General features: G+C 40.0%; 1 protein-coding gene and 1 pseudogene across 2 annotated transcripts; one reads left to right on the top strand and one right to left on the bottom strand.

Annotated features, from left to right (window-relative positions):
• The first annotated feature begins 6,144 nt into the window (after window positions 1-6,144).
• On the top strand, window positions 6,145-8,740 carry LOC310935222 (heat shock 70 kDa protein 12A-like; annotated as a pseudogene). Its single transcript has 4 exons — window positions 6,145-6,253; window positions 6,354-6,447; window positions 7,040-7,155; window positions 7,950-8,740. The product of its transcript is annotated as a heat shock 70 kDa protein 12A-like (transcript).
• Window positions 8,741-17,457: 8,717 nt separating this feature from the next.
• LOC310935221 (mRNA decay activator protein ZFP36L1-like) lies at window positions 17,458-20,965 on the bottom strand (the record flags this gene model as incomplete). Its single annotated transcript, XM_083899074.1, is given in 3 exon segments — window positions 17,458-17,586; window positions 17,588-18,505; window positions 20,912-20,965. Coding segments are annotated over 3 exon segments (1,101 nt in total).
• Between the last annotated feature and the right edge of the window lie 1,003 nt (window positions 20,966-21,968).

Raw genomic sequence — 21,968 nt, 5'->3', positions numbered from 1 at the left:
TATTGCATTCAAGAAGTTTATTACATAATGCGGGAGATTATTACAAAATGTGGCAGTTATTACATAATGACGTGCAAATGTATTCTATTATTACATAATGCTGTGTTATTACATAATGCGTTGTTACAATGCCTGTGTGTCACACCAGCTTCTCATTTTCTCCCCTCCTTCAGCATATTAAGACACTGACAAAAGGAAAGTTACTTTTGTCTGTGCCAGTTCATCTTGTTACACTGTCAGCATTCCACGTTTTATCTTAGTAAGTTTAGTAAGAGGATTGTTGGATGTGGCTTGATTCCTGGTACCAAACTGATGTTGTCACAAACTTTGAACATTTCTGTATTTGAGTCATTTTCTCTTCATTTCACTGTGATAACTTTGTTTGGGTCTGTCCATGGTCCATGGTCGTGTTCAGTTACATAATTTCGGTGCAAGATTTCTTTCTTATCCCAGCATCAGACTCAGGATATTCTTGTCATTCATGATGGTCACCATATCAGATTATCAATCAACCAGATACTTGCTGTGTCTTGTTCGGGGGACTGGCAACAATAAAAGAATGACACCGACCAAATGTGTCAGTCACGACCAAAATGCTTAAAAATCACACTGAATTTGTGTAGTCTGATCCATCCCAGCCTGTTGCACGAAAGTAGTAGAATTAAGATATCCAGGATATCTGAGGAAGCGGGCCTTAACCTATGCTAAATTCATCCTGATTAGACCGTTGCTCGAATGTCAAACCAGGATGAGAGGAGCAGCTAGTTAGTGCACGTTCACGTCTCTTTAACCCATTGACGCCGGGAAAGCATTGCCGTATTTCTACCATTAGAGCCGGGAGCACGGATACCTCAATTTTCGGGGGGTATAAGGGTTCCTCACGGCATTGTTTTGAATTACTTCTCACATACATGGAGGACTTTGACAGTGGAGAGATTTCTGAAGGCTATGATTTTGAGGAGTTTCTCAGCTTCGATGACATCACTGCTGATATCTTTGAACGCACTGAACCAATCGACCGTGGTGATTTATGGTTAAGACATAATTATGTTTGAAGATGACGAGGTTGGCGATAACGACGATGAGTTTGAAGGTTTTGAATGTGATGAAGAATTACCACCGTAATCTATGGAGTGTTTTCAACCGCAGGTGACAGTGGATTTACCTGCAGATGCCACAGCGCTGTAAACACTATCACTGTCACATGTGAAGCAGACTGTTACAGTCATTACATGATGTTCTTGTTCTTCACTCTCCATCAGGACTAAACCAAGGCACTGACACACGTTGATATTACATTATTTTCTTACTGTTTTTTTATAGTTATTCACTTTAATTTTTTTGTATCTAAATTAAAATAAAGCCACAGGTGTAAGCTCTCAAATGCTTTTTGAATTGTGTTCCTGAGAAATCAGTCATTTAGTGGGCATTGAACCTCAGGTTTTGATGGCATTTTTTCCAGGCGTTTCAGGCCTTGATGGGTTGTAGCAGACCATGAGGTTGATCTCCGATTTAATGCAGATATGGAGAAGACACGTGTCACCAAGAGAACAACAGCTTATAATGGAAACCTATGAAGAGAGGAAACACTTATAATGAAAAAAAAAGATGATACAGTCACCTTTAGTAAGATCAAAGAAAACATCTCAAGTCAAGCCAAGGTTTATTTATGTGGCTGAACTGCAGACTAACTGAAAGTATAAATAGCCCAATATAAATACTTATTTAAGCAAAGTAACTGTTGTTACACTGTTGTGTTCTGTAAACATCTGAGATCCTGCCCCAAGTGAAAGAGTATCTCATGGTATTGTTCACGAGTGATGGAAAAATGGAGTGGGAGAATGACAAACGGACCGGTGCTGCATCTGCAGTAATGCAGGCTCTGCATCGGTCTGTCATGGTGAAGAAGAATTTACCGGTAAATCTATGTTCCTATCCTCACCTATGGACACAAGCTAGGGGTGACCATAGTGACTGAAAGAACGAGCATGGGTTTCCTTTGCAGGGTGTCTGGGTGAGAAGCTCGGTCATCAGGGAGAGGCTCAGAGTAGAGTCACCACATCCTAAGAACAAAACCCCCAGACACAAACAAAGCAAAGCGGTTTATGCAGTGCAATTTAGTTGCAGTCCTGACCTCTACATTGGTGAAACCAAACAACCACTGCATAAACACGTCACAGCAGAGAAGAGCCAGCTCATCTGGACAGGACTTAGCTGTCCACCTACATCTGAAGGATAAGAGACACTCTTTTGAGGATGAGAATGTTGACATTCTGACCAGGGAAGACTATGTTATCTGGAGAAACCAGTACTCAACATAGGAGGTGGACTAAGAGTAAAATCAGCCACCTACAATACTGTCCTGCACTCTCTTCCAAAAAGGATCAACAAGCAAACACATTACAACAACAGTGAAGTCCAACACCCAATATTAGACTCTGGTCTTAGGTGACCCTTACACACCTTGTCTCAGGTGAAACCAACAACCTGAAAGTGGGAGAAGTGAATGATCTGCATTGTTCAACTTAACAACTCTCTAGACATGTACTGTATCAGCCTCAGAGGTTGAATACCTGGGCCAAATACAGAAGAAGACTATGACCTGGATGACAGCAGAGACATTGTTTTTTAAGCCTTCCTCATTTATGAAATACAATTTAACCAGAAGCCAATTCTCCAAAAATATAACCCTGTCTGAATTGTATGGTATTGGGATGATTTATTGTGCAGTATAAACTGACCTTGTTGAATGTGTCACCTGGGTGGTTGTAATGCGTTCTCATTCTTGTTCCTCTGTAGTCTGCCAAGTTAAAGAATGTCCTAATTACAGCCATTTTAAAGGAGCGGGTGACGTCTTTTGATGTAATTTGACCCTCCAGTCCAATTAACCCAACACATGTCAGCTTCACTCAGTAGTGATGGCTGACTCAGCCACTCACTGGCTTCTACTTCACGATGCCCTGCCTCAAGTGAGCAACTGCACCACTCAGACTTTCTCTGTCTGAATTAGGTGTAAACCAGTTTTTGTTAAAAGGCTGGTCTCAATCACAGACGCAGTCAGTCAGCAGGCCCATCTGTAAAAAGTCATCTACAGTTTACTTTTACTGTTGGTGGGTTGATTTTGTTATGGCAGGTAGCTGATGCTTGTCGTCACTGGACAAAATTATCAAACATACCTATGTCTATATTTCAGGTCAGTTCTGCGTATTCCATGTAGTGCTGTCAAGTGGTTAAAACAATTGTGCGATTAATTAATTATGATCTGTAATTAACACAAATAATCAAATTAATCAAATTTTTAATCTCACTTCTAAATTGCTGAGAAAAGCCCTCAACTTGAGGTATTTTCATTTAAATTCATTGTTACATTATTGTGGCAGATCAAAAGATTGATATATAACAAAACAGTGGCTTTATAAAGTAATTTATTGTTTTGACAAAGCCATTTACATTCTACTGTGTTATTGTCTTTAACTCTAACTCTGAATAATTAGAAAATACAAATAAAAATCCGGTCCATATATTGTGCTGTAAGTAAATATGAAAAAAACAGGAAGCAGAATTTCTGACCATGCAACACTGAACTTGCGTTTTCTCTGCTGCAGATAATAAACAAATAAATAAATCAGACCCATCAATCACAGTGCTGTTAGTTAGCACGTATGACGTATTTGGGTGACGCGGACATTCGCCCTTCTCTAATCAGAATGATCTAATGTCGCTCTGTAATGATCAATCAGACCCGGGATTTGTCCCCAAAGCATGCTGGGAAGTGTAGTTCTTCATTAGAAACGGTTTTGTTCCTGTCATGATTATCTCAGGGAGATAATCGGAGAGATGGAGAGGTGGACCCGAAAGCAGACTGAGACGGTAAGTATGTAAAATAATAATATTTATTTACAAAAACGGAGAACAAAAAGCGACTTCGCTAAAAACAGGAAGTGAAGAGCGAGAGACAGGTAAGTGACGCCGATGCAGCTGTGCCTGGGTTGGTGTGGCTAGGAGACGACACGTGTTCCTACACGGAACAAACTCACTGGCTTGAAGAGGAGTCAACGGAGGAGATTCCGAGGAGAAGAGGGAAAACTGACGACAACCAGTGGTTCTCAGAGGTGCAGGAGACGTGGTGACCTGGAGCAGAGAAAGCGAGTGAGGATTCCAGGAAGTCAACGATAATACGAGAGAGAGCTGGAGCATGACTTTACCAACTGAGGTGGAAAAACGATCTGACGCTGGTGAACGGGGCGGCTCCGCTTAAGAGACCTTCTGATTGCCGATCAGCAGCAGGTGAGGCAGAGCCGCGCAGGTGTAGACGATCACCAGCGTCTTCAGGGAAAGTAGGTCAGCCACGCCTCCTGCAGAGAGAGAGAGGGAAGAGGAACACAGCAGCAGCAGCAACAAAAACAAAACAAACTAAAACTGATAAAAGTGCTGAAGGTGCAGGTGAGATCGTGACAGTTCCAGTGGAAATAACTTGTTTAGATAAACAGCAAAGGTAAGACACTGCCGGTACAGGGGGCATCCGTGAAGAAGAGATTAACGTGATTAAAAAACAAAACGTTAACTATGACTGTAAATAATTTAAGTATATTTTTTGGGCTTTTTATTGCCTTTAATTGACAGTTGATTGGAGATAGACAGGAAAATACAAAACCCAATAAATATACTGTATTAAAAACAAAAATAAAAAATAGTTTGATGGATCTCACCCGTGTGGCAGAATTGTACGTTCCTTCTCGCAAAATATTTAGGTTTATGACAGAAAGTCAATAGATGTGCCGCTCGTTGCTTAAAAAAAAAAAGAAAAAAAGTTGCTAAATACATGGAAACAGCACAAAACGTAAACACAACAACAAATCAACGTGTTTACATTTAAATCCCGTTCTTTCTCCTGGCAAGGTTCATTCAGTCTCATTCTGTACCAAACTCTGCATTTGGTGCAGCGTTGTAACAACTTACAGTCCTGGCATATGTACTAAAGCATTTTGAGTCATTTTGGGGGGTTCCCTGTGGACGGAGATATTTCCTGAAACAATGCCATGTTTATGGGGAACTTTTTGAAAACGGCAAAGAAAATGATTGTTTATGTTTTGTGCTGTTTCCGTCTGGATGTGGCCTCAGAGGAAATGGTGGAAATAGCTGGGGAGAGAAGTGTCTGAGTGTCTTCCCCGCTGAAGCTGCTGCGCCTGCGAACTGTTGACATGAAATAGTAGGACAAACAGGTTTCACTACACATTAATTATGGTTCCACTCCAGGTTTAAGAGATGGTTAGAGTTAGGTATTATAAGTGTGACCCTAAGGCTTGGTCACACGTAATACCTTATTATACTGTATGATCATTGTAGCATTGCTAAAACAAGTACCATCAAAAAAAATCTCGACTCTTGCACTGCAGAACGGCTCTCACTCTCACATACACATACACACAGTCGCACACACAGTGACAGGGAGAGGGAGTGAACACCTTTAGTTGACCAGGCTTTTTACTGAAGCAAGGGCACTACCAAGTGGTCAAAGAGGAGAATGGCTGTTTGTTTAGTTTAGTTTATTTTGTCGAGGACTATCCCAATTAATCAACTGTATCAGTAACAGTAAAAAGGGCAGCTTTATTTATTTTTATTTTTTTAACCTGTCCTGTCCACTACCATGAGCATGCACTATGTTTGACTGCATGTCTGTTGGTGTAATTACAACGAGTTATTACAGGACTGTAATACCGGTCTTGCTATATATGCATGTTTATTATTTTTTATTGATTTATATATTTACTTATTCAGTGGTGTAGGAGGACCCGGCCGGACAGGGGGGTGGTGGTGGGTAGACAGACAAGCGAGGTGTGAGAGAGATGGGGAGAGAGACAGAGGGAGAGAGGGACACTGGATAAAAGTTAGTTGCATAACAAAATAAGGCAATAAATGACAACACTGTAACATTAACAACACTGATATGCATTTGAATAAGTGCAGAACCATTAGTATTTGCAAATGCAAATTCAAATTACCCATCTGTCCACAGTATTTGTTTCAACATTAACATTAAAGCGGTCTTGCTTGGTGCTCTAACACACACACACACACACACACACTCACTGTTCACTTAACTGTTTATTGCCGAACTGTGCATTGCAGTGCAAAAGTGTAAGCATGTCTACATGGTCCTGGCTGAAGCTGGCTCTCTTCTTGGAAGCTACTGTATGTTGCCTGCTGCAGAGAACAGCCGCTCTGATGGTGTTGAGGTGCCAGGGATGCATAAGTAGGACGTGGCTAGCCTGGCCAATATTGGATATTTGTCCTGGTTGTTCTTCCACCACTGTAATGGGTTTTCTTCCTTTGCAAGTTTCTTTTCTCCAAAGTATCTGAGGACTTCTTCCCCTACTTGGGCACGGTGGACATCATCATCATCATCTTCGCTTGCTCCATCGCCTTCTTCACTGCTGGAACTAAGGAGTGAATCAAGTAGAGTGGCAGGAGGTGTTGATGCAGAAGTTGTATCGGTGGCAGTGACGGACTGCTGAACATTCTCCATCTCTCCAATCCCAGTCCTTGTACTTTGGTTTGAACATGAAGGATTTCTTTAGGGGAAAGAAACTGCAGTTTCCTAAACCTTGGGTCAAGGGCTGACGCAAGAATCACTGGGTTTGCTGCTGTGTCTGAAAAGGAAGGCTACCTTTTACATCGCTCCTGTAGTGGTTTGGTAGCAGGGAATTGAAAAGCCTGCAACGGGCAAGTGGAGATATCGTAGATATCGTTGTGTATTTCTCTGCACTCATGAACACAGTGGCACATTCAAAAGGCTTGAGGGCTTTTAAAAGGTCTTCCAGCAGGATCCACTGTTCTGGTTTCTAATCAAGGTACCTTTTCCTTTCTGTGTGACTCAGATGTCAGATAATGTTGCTGTTACAGGCCGTCTTTGCTCGATCAGTCGACTGATCATATATATCATTAGCATATATATTTTTAAATGTTCCACATGATGTTGGATGCAGTATGTTTGTCCTGCAGTGGCATAGTAGTGAGGCAGATTGACTTCATGTCCCAGGAGCCAGAAGCAGCATCAATCTGGTGTAAGTTGGTGTGGTTTCATTACTGATGGTGGAGAAGGAGACCAACTGGATCACACTCCAGGAACACAGTACATTGTTGTTGACTGTGAAGGTACTGTATGCATTACTGTTGTTCACTCACATACATGTTTATTTAGATTTATGTACTTCAATTGTATATAACATTTTCATCCATTTGAATGTGATCAAGATCAGTCAAACACAAATGAAACAATGAAGAATGAGAGTCCAGCCTCATCACTGACACCTACTGGACTGGTCTGGTCAATTTATTTAAAACTGATTTGTCAACTCAATGAATGATGATTGTTTCATAGCTGCCATATTTAAACGGATTAAATTAAATTGAATTGGTTTCACAATTAACTATAACCTGAATTTGATTCAACTAAATTTGAAAATATGATTATGTAGATAAAATCAAATGGATATGAAACCATAATAATTAAATATGCCATTATTCATACTTCATTATTATGGGTTCAGTATTATTACCAAAGTCATATCACATGGAGACTAAATTACTAGCTATACAGTATAGTGTTGACAGAATTCAATTCTGCATCATCATTTCAGGTATTCACAATGAGAAAAATATAAATAAAATAATTTTTATTATTATTATTTTAATTTTTAATTTTTTTTTAAATCATGCTTTACCCTTTACTGAAAATATCAATGTGTATGTCAGTATGACAGCCTCAAGCACAAGAGTTCTGCAGCAACACTGTTTACTGAATGACCAACAAGACTCCATACATACAAAACTCACAGCATAATTCATAAAGTTTAACATATATACTGTATAATAAAAGTGTGGAGACCGATAAAAATGTATTGTTACTATGGTTTGATTTCATCAAATTCACCGACTGTGTATTTCAGGTGGAACTGTTGACATAACTGTACCTGAAGTTCTGAAGGGAGAAGGCCTGAAAGAGTTGCATGTGGCCTCTGGAATAATCAGGGTGGGCAATCTATAGACAAAAAATTCAAAGAATTCCTCAGACAGCTCTTCTGTGATGGTGTATGAGACGAAAAGTGAATGTGAAGCTCCCACTGAGGTCCTGATGATGATGTATGACTGCACGTTTCAAAGATGCACGGTTCTCCCTATTATAGTCTGGGAGAAATGATAAAGACAAAGAAAGAAATAGCATAGTTTTTTAAAACAGTGCAGGGTGCATCATGGAACAACGGCTCAATTAAAATATCAAAAGAGAAGATTAAGTCTTTCTTCAGTGAGTCTCTAAAGAGTATCACACAGGATCTCAGAGGAGAAAGATTTGAAGATCACAAACATCCTGTTGGTGGGAGGATATGCTCAAAGCGAGATTCTGAGGCAACACATCAGCAGTCAGTTTCCTCAGTATAAAGTTCTGTGTCCCTTTGGGCCCCAATAAGCAGTTTTGAAAGGAGCTGTGATGTTTGGTAAAAACCCAGAGCTGGTGGCATCTCGCAAAAATGTCTTCACGTACGGGGTTGAGGTCTGCGAGTCGTTTGATGAGTCCAAGCACAAGATAGAAAAGAAAATCCCAAACAGTGGTGGTGCCTGGTGTACTGACACAGAAGGTGGGACAAATGAGAAAATCAAATTGGAGATCAGGTTTGGCTTCACAGAAATATTAGCAACTGCCACTGACTTGACTCAACTCATCACAAACAGTCACGCGTGACTTCATGACTAAAGTAATAATAATAATAATAATAATAATGCATTATATTTGAAGGCGCCTTTCAAGACACTCAAGGTCGCTGTACAACAACTAAATAATAACAACAAAAAGTAACAGCAACGGGTAGAGAGTTTGAGAGTTATAGGGAGTAGGCCTGTTTAAATATGTGGGTTTTCAGATGGGATTTGAAGATGGGGAATGAGACAATGTTCCTGATGCCAGGGGGGGAGGGAGTTCCAGAGGCGGGGGGGCAGAGCGGCTTTTGCTTCCGTTTTTATTTCAAAACATGTGAAGGAGTGGTAATGGTGCCTCAATAATGAGTGATTATTTCAAAGACAGAGTTAACCACCAGCTTCCAAACAGTGTTCGAAGGTTGTTCTATATGAGGAATGAAATTGTGTCGTAGAACATCATCCGAACATTATTTAGCTGCCTGTATTTTTGGGGGGGTTTTTTATCGTGGAAATGTAAATGTATCATTAAATGGTGTCTATGTTTGACAGTTTCTCTATTCTAACAGAAAATTCTGATGGGTGTAACGTTAGTGCCTTTTTTATACTGCATCAACAACTCTCCCCCAGGTGCAGTTGTGTAAAAATATAAATGGATATTCAGTAACAAATTAAAAGTTACAGTTCATTTGAGAATATGCTACATATATGCATTTATTATCACACAAAGTCAAGCTTTTACTTCAACATTCTGACACAACCTTAATGAGAGGTGTTAAATAAAAATGGCAAAAACACTTCCAAGGAAATCCAGAACCAACATCTAATATCAACACAATTATATAGAAGTTTTATATTAATGTCTCTGCATACACAGCAAAACTGCAGGTGTTTGTCAAATTTGAACTGAATAGACACCATCACAGACATCTTTCCTGTTGTATTTCATTACTTCTCCTAACCCTTTTCACTTTACACTAACAATATTCTATAAACGTAAAAATTATACTGTACAATTAAATTAAATGTTATATGTATAGCGCCAAATCACAACATACATTATTTCAAGTCCAGAGGGCGGACGGTGCATAGGGACGATTTGGGCGACGCCCTACCAACTAGGAGGAGAAAGAGAATTTTTTTAACCCAAAGATCCTTAGTACTAATATTCTTTTCAGCTGTTTCTGCCAGCAAAGGTAGTTATTATCAGTGACATATTATCCATCATTGTCCAATCAGAATTGTCAGATTCAAGTCACGTTTTATGGTTCCGCCTCTTCTGGGGCGATTTGATAGACGTGGAGAATCGCCCGAAAATTCTCCCATTGACTCTCATGTTAAAAAAGTTTTTTTTAGAAAAACATACCCTCCAATGCATTTTTAATGACGATGTATGTGCATGCACACTAATGCACTGCTCAAGTCACTGTACATAGACAACATCATGCAGAGCAGAGAAACTCAACAATTCACACAATGAGCAAACACTAGCACATCAGTGGAGAGAAAACACTCCCTTTTAACAGAAGAAGAAATCTCTGACAGACTCAAAGATGTGCAGCATCTGCCTCGACAGGTTGGGGTGAAAGGAAAAAGGGGGGGCATTAAAGGGGAGAGAAACTTTTTGGTTTTTTTTAAATCAAAACTTTATTTACATTTTCTTACAAAACATACAAACAAACAAACAAACAAAAAACATTAATTCAATCAAATGGTTTTTTTTTCAAACCTTAGATTTTTAAGTGTCTCAATCTTTTGTCATGGTGAATTCTAACCGTATTCTGACTCTGATGTCGCAGGCAAATGCTGGGTTGACCTCCTGACCCTCTTTGTTTTCTAACCTGTTTTTTCTGGTGATGTACATGGCAAGCTTTGCTTCACCTGAAAGAATATTTAAAGCGGACCTAGAACGGAAGTTCTAATTAACGCTGTTTTTTAGTGTGTATCTGTGTCATTACCTTGTTTATGAAGCCCTGAAGGTTCTAAACAAACAGTTCAGCCACTGCTGAGAACGCTGTGTTTCATTGTAATCTCGGGCTCAGAGAGATCTCTGAAAAAACCCGGTCCGGTTACGTAAACACCAGTTCTCCTGAACAGCAGATCGTCCTGCTCCGGGCACTAGTCCGGGCACATCCGGTTGCGTACATTGAACCACAGAAGAAGAATAATGTCCGTTGTGGAGGTGTTTCACGAGCAACAGTGTCTTCTGACTCTGGGTCTGACTCCGGGTCAAAGGTCATCAAAGGGCGGGGAGTCGTGAAGAAGCTATTTTTAAACACTGTTAAAACAATGTTTTGATAATGAGGAGCAGTGCATCCACCGTTCCAGAGGGGGGAGCTGTGCTTCTGAGAGCTGGTGTGCTAATTATGTCACTTCTGGGTATTGGCCAATCACAAGACAGTTGGGAAGGCTCTACACTGGCTGGCCAATCACAACACGCTCTGTCTTCTGGGTGTGAGAGTTCAGTCTGAAATATCATGGCTGAGGAGAGCATTAGAAAAGAGAGATTTCTATCTACATTTCGGCTCGTTTACAGCAGGTAGGAGGTTTTTGACCATAAAAACAAGTTAATGTATGTAAGTAGACCTCCATAACTAACATATATGTGCAACAGGACCACTCTATGTGAGCTTTAAAAGCTGCCATTTGACTTTGTTTGTCTTGTTAAAACCAGCACCAGGAATAAAAACAGACAGAGAAAACGTTTAATTAAAAAGGCTAAAAACATGAGTCAACAGATTAAAAAAAAACATGAGCCCGCAACATACAGTAAAAATGTGAAAACACAAAAAGGACACTTGTATGCAACAGTCGGGTTAATCACAGAGATGAAAGCAGTGGAGGATATGGCACCATGCAAAATCCTCCACTGGAGGTCACCAGTACTTTTTTTTGAGGGAAGGTTTATAAAAACCTTTCCACTGTGGACATATGGTGTTTCTGCCACCGTCTCTCTGTCCACACAGTGGATGGTCTGTAGCTGAGAACCTTTCTGTGGATGGCCTTTACACATTTCATGTAGAGGGTTCTTTTGTCAGCTTTCTGGAGGCTCAGTTTCTCTGGATTATGAGGGACCAGTAGGGGGCACTCAGCTCACCTGCAGGGCAGAGGGTGAGATTGGGAAAACAGTCCGTTTTGACTGGCACAGCGACACCTCTGCTGTACTTCACAATGAGGCTCTTCTTTTTTCCAGTGATCATCCACCTCCATTGCTCCAGAACCCTCTGAGCCATCCTAGTGGAACCAAAGTTCAACAAATCAGCCAACGCCTGGGTGTCAGTCAACTGTGGTCCTACCGCTTTGATGAGCAAATCCAAACAAACAGTCCTGGAACTTTTAAGGGATGTCATCCGTCCAGGAGAGGCATCAGTGCAGATGACCAGCCTCGCTCCATGGATTAGCAGTTCCTTTAACAGCCAGTGGAGAGACTCACACTTTTTCATTTTACAGGTAACATCATAGACTGAAAACAAAGTAAAAATATTGTTGTGGATGGATTGCAACAAAAAGTCAAACGTTGCTACATATGCAATGTCTAAGTAACATGGTGGGCCTAGTTAGGCAAGTTAAAGCAAAATGTTCATATCCTTGAATTTAATTATAATAATAAAAAAAAAAACTCCCCTCTTCTGTTTTTTGGACAAATCACACATCTGTATGTACATACATATATGTGTGGGTATACAGTGTATATATATATGTACATATATACGTATATATGTTTATATATATTATATATAAACATATATATACATGCTGCTCCATGTATATATATGCTATATATATATATATATATATATATATATATATATATATATATATATATATATATATATATATATATATATATATATATATATATATATATATCTGCTCCTCCACATCGAGAGGAGCCAGCTGAGGTGGCTCGGGCATCTGTATCGGATGCCCCCTGGACGCCTCCCTCGGGAGGTGTTCCGGGCATGTCCCACCGGGAGGAGACCCAGAGGAAGACCCAGGACACGCTGGAGTGACTACGTCACCCGGCTGGCCTGGGAACGCCTTGGGGTCCCCCCGGAAGAGCTGGAGGAAGTGTCCTGCGAGAGGGAAGTCTGGGCGTCCCTTCTCAGACTGCTGCCCCCGCGACCCGGCCCCGGATAAGCGGTGGAAAATGGATGGATGGATGGATGGATATATATACATATATACTACATAGTGAAGCCGCTATCTACGGTTATCTATGAGACTGGAGTAAAATCACAATAAGTAACTTCATATGTACTGACATGGCAAAGGTACCACTGTCTCTCTGAATGTATTAATATTATCAGACGTTTTCTTTATATTATTGTAATGATGTGAGAAAATAATAATCAGTTAGGAGAGGGTTTTGAGGAAAAATGTTTGTTATCAATACCAATACCATAAGTTAAAACAAGATCGAAGGCAAACAATGTTGTATAATGTAATAATTATAGTGTACAAACATGTTAACTATATCATATAATCTTCATAATTATATTGTACAAATGTATTTTTACATTAAATGTATTTATACTCCTTTGTATGGTTCTATACTGCTCTATGCTGTAAGGTGTGGTTGGCTTCTTTGACTCAGGATTTCATTAATCTCATAAAATAACTATTTTTTGTTATTATTTTTTGCAAATGAGCTCCACTGAAATCATCAAACAGTTACCTCTCAGTTTGAGTTGGATCTGTATTCAGTCCAGTGTCCAATCACACCAGAGAAAACTAGGACAACAATTAATATTGTTATTGTGACATTTGTGTGCCATAGCAGTTTATGGCCAGTAGGAGTTGCTATAGGGTTTCCTGCATAGTTGTTGAAGTGACAAATTGTCTGAACAGAAGACAAAGTTCTGCACCTGTGGTATCATAAATACATGAGTCACTGATTTTAATCACATACAGCTTGCAATAATTCAAATAAAATAAAAAAGATAATTCCTGGCTCTGTGCTGGGTGATGCTTAACTTTGGATATCACTGGATAATTAATCAATAATCTCATGGTTGTCTAAGTATCAGCACTTCATCATAAAACATCATTGTGACACAAATGCAGAGGAATGAATGAATATTTCATATAATGGCTCTCGAGTTGAAACCACCTTTACAACCTCAGCTGTTTCTAATCATTTCAACTGCAAAAACATTCCTATCAAATACAAACATGAAGTTAATCAGATTTAAAATATCACATGTAATCGCTGTAATATTTTACCGTAGATTAATGAAAGAGATGAACACTGTAAAATAAATCCAGATGATGAATAACCATAAAATATTTTTTCTGATTAGAGTGACAGCTGATGGATTGAGCAGCAGCATACATATAGTATCTAACCAAAGAATGAATAGCCATGGTCATTTATGCAAGTTTAGCCAGGATAAGTAACATTGCCCAGCTTAATACCTTATCTTTGTCAGTAGGTTGAATTTAAGCAAAACAATGTCTTAGTTTTAATTGTGGTCCTAAACTCAGTGAAATACTCAAGAAAAACCTACTTACACATTATAAATATGTTTTATTTGTTGGAACTGCAATGTGTCATTAGAAAATAAACCACAAGTCAGAGATTACATTCAACATTCATTTTTAACATTCCATTCCTCCAAGAATACATGGATATAGAAACATACATGAAGGCACAATATTTTAGAAAACCAGGAATGTATTCATAGGCACTTTGGGTGGGAGGGGTCATTTTATAATGACTCAAAGTGCTAATAGGAAACACTAATCTTTATTTTCTGATTAACCAAACAACTGGTCAATATACTGATAAAAAAAACAGTAATCTTTAGTTGCTGCCTAATTGATAGGCCTTGAAATATTTTTAAAACAAATATTGTTATTTCCATTCACAGTGAATTTCTCACCTTACAGGCAAGAAGTGCTGGCCCAGAAAGCTGACCCAGAGGCCTGGACTATAGAACAGGATCAACACTCACAGGTTTATGTTTTCATTATCCAATTTAACTGAGCCTGAAAACAATCGCATCATGGTGGTTTTACATTATACAGTTCTAGCACGGCACAGCTCTGACACTAAAACGTGACGTCAACAGACTGCAAGGCAGTGATTCAGAGATTGTCATCACTCAAGAGTCATGAGCGTGATGTCCAACATAAGAATCAAAGCCAACAATGTATAACTGTAGGTTAAAGTTAAAAAGACTTAGAAAACCTGTTCATCTTGGGAAATGTCTAACATGTCAATATTGAACAGAGGAGTCTGGAGTATTCAGAAACAGCACTGCTGAAAGCCAGCGATCATGAGCCCAATCACAACCACATTCACTGGCATTTCAGTTTTAGTGACCGTGTCAGACGGGGTCTGTGCTCTGCTCATTCAGGAATACTGAAGTAATCTTTTATAATAAACGGATTCTAATAATTCAGTGCTCTGAAGAACTGTTTTACTAGTCACTCATTTGCTTGTCGCGTATAAAACAACGTCACAACACAGCAATTTCATAGAGCTGTGCTATGACCCAGTCCATGTTGAGAGGTGCTATATTAACGGAAAACAACATGCCTGATACCAAACAGACGGAAAAACACCGGTGTGATTGTCAACCCAACACATACAAATGAGCAAGTCTACAGGCAGCAGAGCAGCAGAAGTTATCCATCATTACGCAAGTTGTGAAAAAATAACCATCCATCAAGCTCTTTTGTGTTGTTTAGGTGTTCAGACGAGTGGAAAGGTCAGTTGATGCTTTTATCCTTCCTTGGCTACATCCATTATACTAATGCACCTAAAATGTGACCATTTTGGTACACTGGGTTTGTGTGGATCAAGGTAAATGCTTAATTTTCTCGCAAAAAAATTAACCCACCCTCCAGAGTGGAAATCTTAAAAACGCTCCGATGTCGCGTTCCCGTCTAAAGGGTTGAAAACGCAAAAGTGTTTTCTGAGCTGCTCACGCTGGCACGACGCTGAAGTTGGCACCACATTCGTTGAATGTGGTGCCAACTTCAGCGTGGTCACGCTGGCTATCCTCCTGTACGCGTTGACGTCAGATCCATGTGCAGTACAGCCAAACAACAACAAACATGTTGGATCTGTCCGACATTCAAGTTGCCTTAGCTGCTCTGATACCTATCCAGGAGTCATTTTAGCAATTACGGCGAGTTAATGTTGTGGTTTTTGACTGTTAGCGACGCGAAATAAAAAGTGGGAACGCAACGCCACTTTTGCGCTTTGCAAAACCATCTAGATTTGACTACAAGTGTAGACAGTTAAACGGCAAACTGACAAGTGTGTCAGAATGTGCCCAAAACGTCTTCAATCTCTCTCACATGCACAGGCAGCAGTGTTGTATCAGGCAGTAACATCAAAGCTGCATGTTGTGCACGTTGGTAGTAAGAGCCTTCATAAACCAGCATGACCTGCATCCTGAGCGTGTTCATACTTTGTCCACACCTCTACCTCAACTGCCCCATCAATTATAAATAATGTGTCAGTGCACAATGTCTCACCCTTCCTGTAAAGACAGTTTTGTTAAATGGAGAGCAGACCTGGACACTTCCAGTGTGTTAGTGCCTTCATAACCTGCCATCCTCCATGTGGAAGGAACTAATAAATAGAAAGGATAAAGATTTGTGTTTAAATTAAGATTCACTTTTAAAATAAGTGATAGAAAAAAAACATTGGCAATGTGGTAGTTTATAAATTAACTGTGATAAAAAATAAACAGGTCTTAATTAAATTTAAAATGTATATATTCTATTGTTTCATTTTACAGATAAATACAAAGTAAAAATGCTTACGATCAGCAATAAATATTTTGATAAATAAGCAGTGACATCCAAGCCTCGACTGAGGGCACTGGGAAATAACATCATAATACCAATAATATTAATAATGAATGTGGAATCAACAGAATAATGTGTGCTCACCTGGTTGCAGACAGACAACTTAAGTGTCACCTCAGACAAAGAGTACATGTAAAAAATAACTGGATATAAGTGGGAAATGAACTGCAGGCCAACATTGTCTGCTGGCAGGTCCCACACAAAATACTGAAGGTGTGGTGCTCATGTTATCCCACTTTGTTCACATCTGAAGGAAAGAGTCTTCAGTTAGTTCTGTGGGTGACCCACAGTCACATGGACACTCATTCAGGGGAGATGCTTCAGATTATGTTCATAATGATTTTGAAAAGTCCACCCAAATTCAGTGTTTTGGACTGAGGTAAGAACTGAACAATTAATATTGTCATTTAACTTAAATAATATGTATGTTGGAGACATGGAGTTCATATCTTTACATTGTAATGCTTACATTGAATGATTAGTAGTTAATATTCTGATCGTGTAATTTGGTAATGTTCCAATCTGGTTTTAAAACTATAAATACATTAAATATTTATAGAACATAAATTACATACATATTTAAATACATAAAACAACAGAAAGCGAGTCATGATTAGAAAGCTTATGGTGGCGGCAATAATCTTCAAGAGATTTACATCCAGTCATTTTCCTCCTGTTCCATGTCAAAGTTGAACACTGAGCAGTGCATTACATGGCAGGTGTAAGTTTGCAACACACACACAGTGATCTCTATGCCACTTTTCACAATCATATCACCATGGCACCAGTGCAGAGCATGTATCAACAGTTCATTCTGAAGAGACTTGATCTGATTTTATGGGGCTACTTTAAGTTAAAACAATCCTCGAAAACAGAGAAGGCATCCGGTCGGTGTCCTGACACTGACTAACTGGTGAGAACACTGCACAGAGAAGACTGCTATACTCCTGTAAACAGGGCTGAAGAGGAGAGAGTTAGAGAGGTAACATTCATTCTCTCTCTCCCTCCATCATCAGAGATGGAGAGCCTGCTAAAGATGGGTAGACGGTGCGAGGCATCCAAGAGGGGGGGAATCGGACCTGCTCTGACTGCCCATGCTGCTCTGGTATCCCTCCTGGTCAGACAGAGAGTCTGGGGGGCTCTCTGATGTGTGCTGAAAAAAGCAGGGGGTGGTTGGAGAAGGCAGGGCCAAAACATCAGTTTCAGACCCGAATGAGTGCCCCAGGGCCGGACCAAACAGGTTGGCGAGCTCCTGGCTGGAATAGGTAAGAGGGTTGCTCTGCCACTCAGTAAGGTCTTCAGTGGAAAACATGGGTGGAGGTGTTACAGACCTCAGGCTGTCTGGGCTGGGGAAGCCAGCAAAGCTGACGCTGTGTTGTAGCCGAGGGCGCTTGATCTTGTTGAAAGCAGAGAGGGGAGGGGGCCTGCAGCGTTCCTCTGCGTTGTGAATGAAATTGCAGCGGGGACCATAAGGACAGAAACCAATGGTATGGAAGGTGCGACACAGTTCCGTCTTGTACTTTGGGTGACGGCTCATGCTGCGCAGCTCATGCATGCCATGGGCAAACTGGCACTTATCACCATATTTGCACGTGCCATTCTCCTCAAAGGGCCGACATAACTCAGTTTTATAGCGGCTTGAGTTGACTTGGCTACCTGAAACCACATTCACCTGATGAACGGGACAAACCCTGTCCCCCAGCTCCGAATAAGAACGCTCACGGAAACGGTTCTCCTTGTTGTTGCTGCCGCTGCTACCAAGCAACACTGGAGGATCCATTTTAAGGCTGTTGACATGTGTGGACTTTGTACTGGGGAGGCTGACTGAGTGACGGCGTTGGAACAGGCCTCCTGCAGAGGGCGCCTCTACTACTATCCTGTCCAGAGACACAGTAGGGTTGCAGGAGAGCTTTGCACTGGAGCACGGGACAGACGTCTCCTCAGGTCCCCCAAGACTGTTGCTGCTGTGGTTCAAAATTGAACTGTTCTGTGAAAAGAAATGCGTAAAAATGTAATAAATATTTCATCCTTTGTGCAATACAATCACTTTACACCATAACAGACAAGTAGTGTTGCTTTCATCAACAAACATGATGAGTCAACAAAGAGTCACCTCCTCAGCCACAGTTCTGTGTGTGTCAGTACGTTCGCGAACAAGATTCATAAATGAATTATTATTATTTTTATTTTTAGTATTCGTAGGGCTGGGCAATATATCCAAAACGTATAGCTATCAAAATTTACGACGATAATCGACGTCATTTTGCCCATGTCGATATATTCGATAATTAAAAATAATAAACTAAAAGTCGTTTTTGGCTGTATGTGTATGTAGGCAAGCTATTGGCATGTTCAAGTCCCTTTAAGAGTCATGTGACTCCACGCCCTCTGTGAGAAGAAGGGAAAGACACCGCCGCGGTAGCCGCTTTGCCAACTTTGTCGCTAAATCTGATGACTTTCTGACTCCTCCTAGCGACTAATTTACAACAATAACAGAGCCGCTGAGATCCACATATGTTGCTAATGACGATACATTCCTGGTTTTTAAATGACGCTCCTCAATGTGCGCACCATCATCTGAGAGTGCAGGGAGTCTGGACAGCAGCCTTTTCGTGCACAGCTTCTGCGCACGGTTTACAGTAGGGATGGGACTTTATTGTCGATTTGTTGTGAACTTTACGTGTTTGTGACACTTCGACTTTATTTAATTTTTTTTTTTTTGGCGAGGTGCGCACGTGTCGACTGTCGATCGATTTATCGACAAAAAAGTCCCATCCCCACCCTAAACCGTGCACGCGTCTGGACGAGACAGAACTTAAACTTGTTGTTTGTTTTGAAGCAAATTTCTATCGAAGCGGAGTTGTCTTCTTGGAATTCGTTCTTGCCGGCAGAAACGCACGAACAGCCAATCAGCTAACAGATGGACGGACCCAACGTGCGGAAACAGCCTATCATATCCCCAGACGTCACCAGGCAACAGCCAATCAAAAATATATATCACAGTAATTTTCTAAATTCTAACTGTTTCATGGTATGTGATGGTATTTTCATGCATAATCAGGTGTTCACAGCATTTTCTACTGGTTGAGAACAGAATTACTGCAGTAGATTAATTTAGGATGGTCTATTTTACTGTCATGAATACTGTAGAATAACTCCACACTAGTACAGGTTTGCAAGGCCCCAGAAAATGATGCTCTTTACAAAGAAGAGCTACTCATGATTCTAATGAAGTGAGGAATCAGAATGCAAAGACAACTGCAGTCAACGGCAGGAACGGCGTTGTTGTCAGTGAACCGTAGAACATGAAAACTTTATGAGAAATGTGAATAAACTCACGATTCGATTCTTATCACGATTTTTGACCCACGATTCAATACATTCCACAATTTTTTTTAAATTTTATTTAAACAACATTTACTACAATTTATATAATACATACAAAGTAAATGATCAATCAGACTGGGATTTATCCCCAAAGCATGCTGGGAAGTGTAGTTCTTCATGAGAAGCAGTTTTGTTCCAGTGGAACAAATCAATAAAATAACAAGGGTGCCTACATTAATGCTCTAGGAATATTTTGGTCAGACTAACGTGTTCACATGACATTGAGAAAACAGAAGGATTATTTTTAATCCAACTAAAATCGTACTTTTAACATGCACGTAAGTGCAATGACTGTCCCTACAGTTATACAGTTCTCTAATCATTTATGAAGAATAGCTGACATACAGTATAAACGGGAACATTTAACACATCAACAATACGTTATAATTTATGATGCAAAAATTAAAAGGTGACACTAAATTAAGAGCCATTTAGAAGATGATAGAGTCGTCTATTATTGGTTGGCAGTGACCAACGATTGATTAGTGATGATCAATTGAGTTCCGTTCACTCGCTCGCGCGTTTGCAATAACGTGCTACACAAATCGATGCTAAAAGTGACCGTCTCAACTGTGAAAACGTGCCAGGAAAAGCCCACAAACTGTGCAGCACATCAGTCTGATACACGCTCATGCAGAAGCTGAATAATCCCGTCACGCTCTATCGTATCTAACTTAATACACGTCCGGATAGACGTGGACCAAGACATTTAGTGTCACTACAGCAAACATTCATTTACGTCATCATCATGTGCGGTTTCAGGCCAATATTCAAACACATAACACGAGAGTCAACAGCGTTAAACTGTAACTCCCGAATGACACGAACCGCAGCACAAAACAGGCGTTTCACTTTACAACGTCCTGTAACGAGTGGACAAAATAAAGTGTGACAGAGTGCGAGCCTGGAAAACTTTACGTCGCACTTGCAGCAACTACAGTCGCTAAGCTAATGCTAGCATGTGTGTGAGCTGGCGGCTCCAGCCAGAGAGACGTCAATTATTTACCTTGTTGGGGACTGTTGTGCACTCCAGGAAAGGCGAAACAACAGTCGCTGTCATTTTTGTAGAAAAAAACAGAGAATAGTTGGTGGTTAATTGTAGCGGCTGTTGTTGTTTAGCCTGTAGAGACGCCCCTTTGCCACACTGATACTCCTCTTCAGCAGGCAGCGGACAGAACTTAAAAGTGGGCGGGTCCATTTTTTTTTGAGAAGATCATGTCAACCACGAGCCACATGAGAAACAGGGACTGTTGTGGAGGCTCAACTCTATTCTGCTCAATAATAGTTTTATCTCTTTGTAAGAAACAGTAAATTGTAAGGTCTTTAAGTGTGATTATGTGACTTTTTAATCAACATCCACAAAAGCTATTGTCAACAAAATGTGCATGTTTTTGACATTTTCAAAGAACAGCATTATATTATCTTTATATAAAGTGTTACTATCTTTTTGTCAGTAGTCTTACTACCTCATCTGCCTATTTTCTCGGTCAGTGAGAGAAATCTAGTCTGTGCTGGGCTTGAACATATGGAGGACCATACCTGACATATCAATAAATAAATAAATAAATGCATAAATAAATAAATACATAAATAAATGCATAAACAAATAAATAAATACAGGAATAAATAAATGCACCAATAAATGCATAAATAAATACACAAATAAATGCATAAATACACAAATAAATGCATAAATAAATATAGAAATGCATAAATAAATAAATAAATGCTTTATATTTATTTCTACATTTCTGTTAACCTACATTTATTTATTTCTGTTCACCTACATTTATTTATTTATTTATTTCTGTTCACCTACATTTATTTATTTCTACATTTCTGTTCACCTACATTTATTCATAGACATATAACAGTAGACGCCGCATTGGCTGCTGGGGCGCGAGAAATGCGACCGCCATCTTGAACCGGTCGTTCTAATATTAGTTGAGCAGCAGAAGCAATACGATGCCAGAACATTGTGCAGCTTATTCCTGCGTTAATAGACGGACGTTTGAAAACAGGGCTCGAGGGATTACTTTTCACAAGTAGGATTGAACATTACC

The sequence above is a fragment of the Microchirus variegatus genome, assembly GCF_963457635.1.
Source record: "Microchirus variegatus genome assembly, chromosome: 12".
Classification (NCBI taxonomy): domain Eukaryota; kingdom Metazoa; phylum Chordata; class Actinopteri; order Pleuronectiformes; family Soleidae; genus Microchirus; species Microchirus variegatus.
The sequence above is the reverse complement of the archived record's forward strand: the minus strand, read 5'-3'. Positions and strand labels throughout refer to the sequence as shown.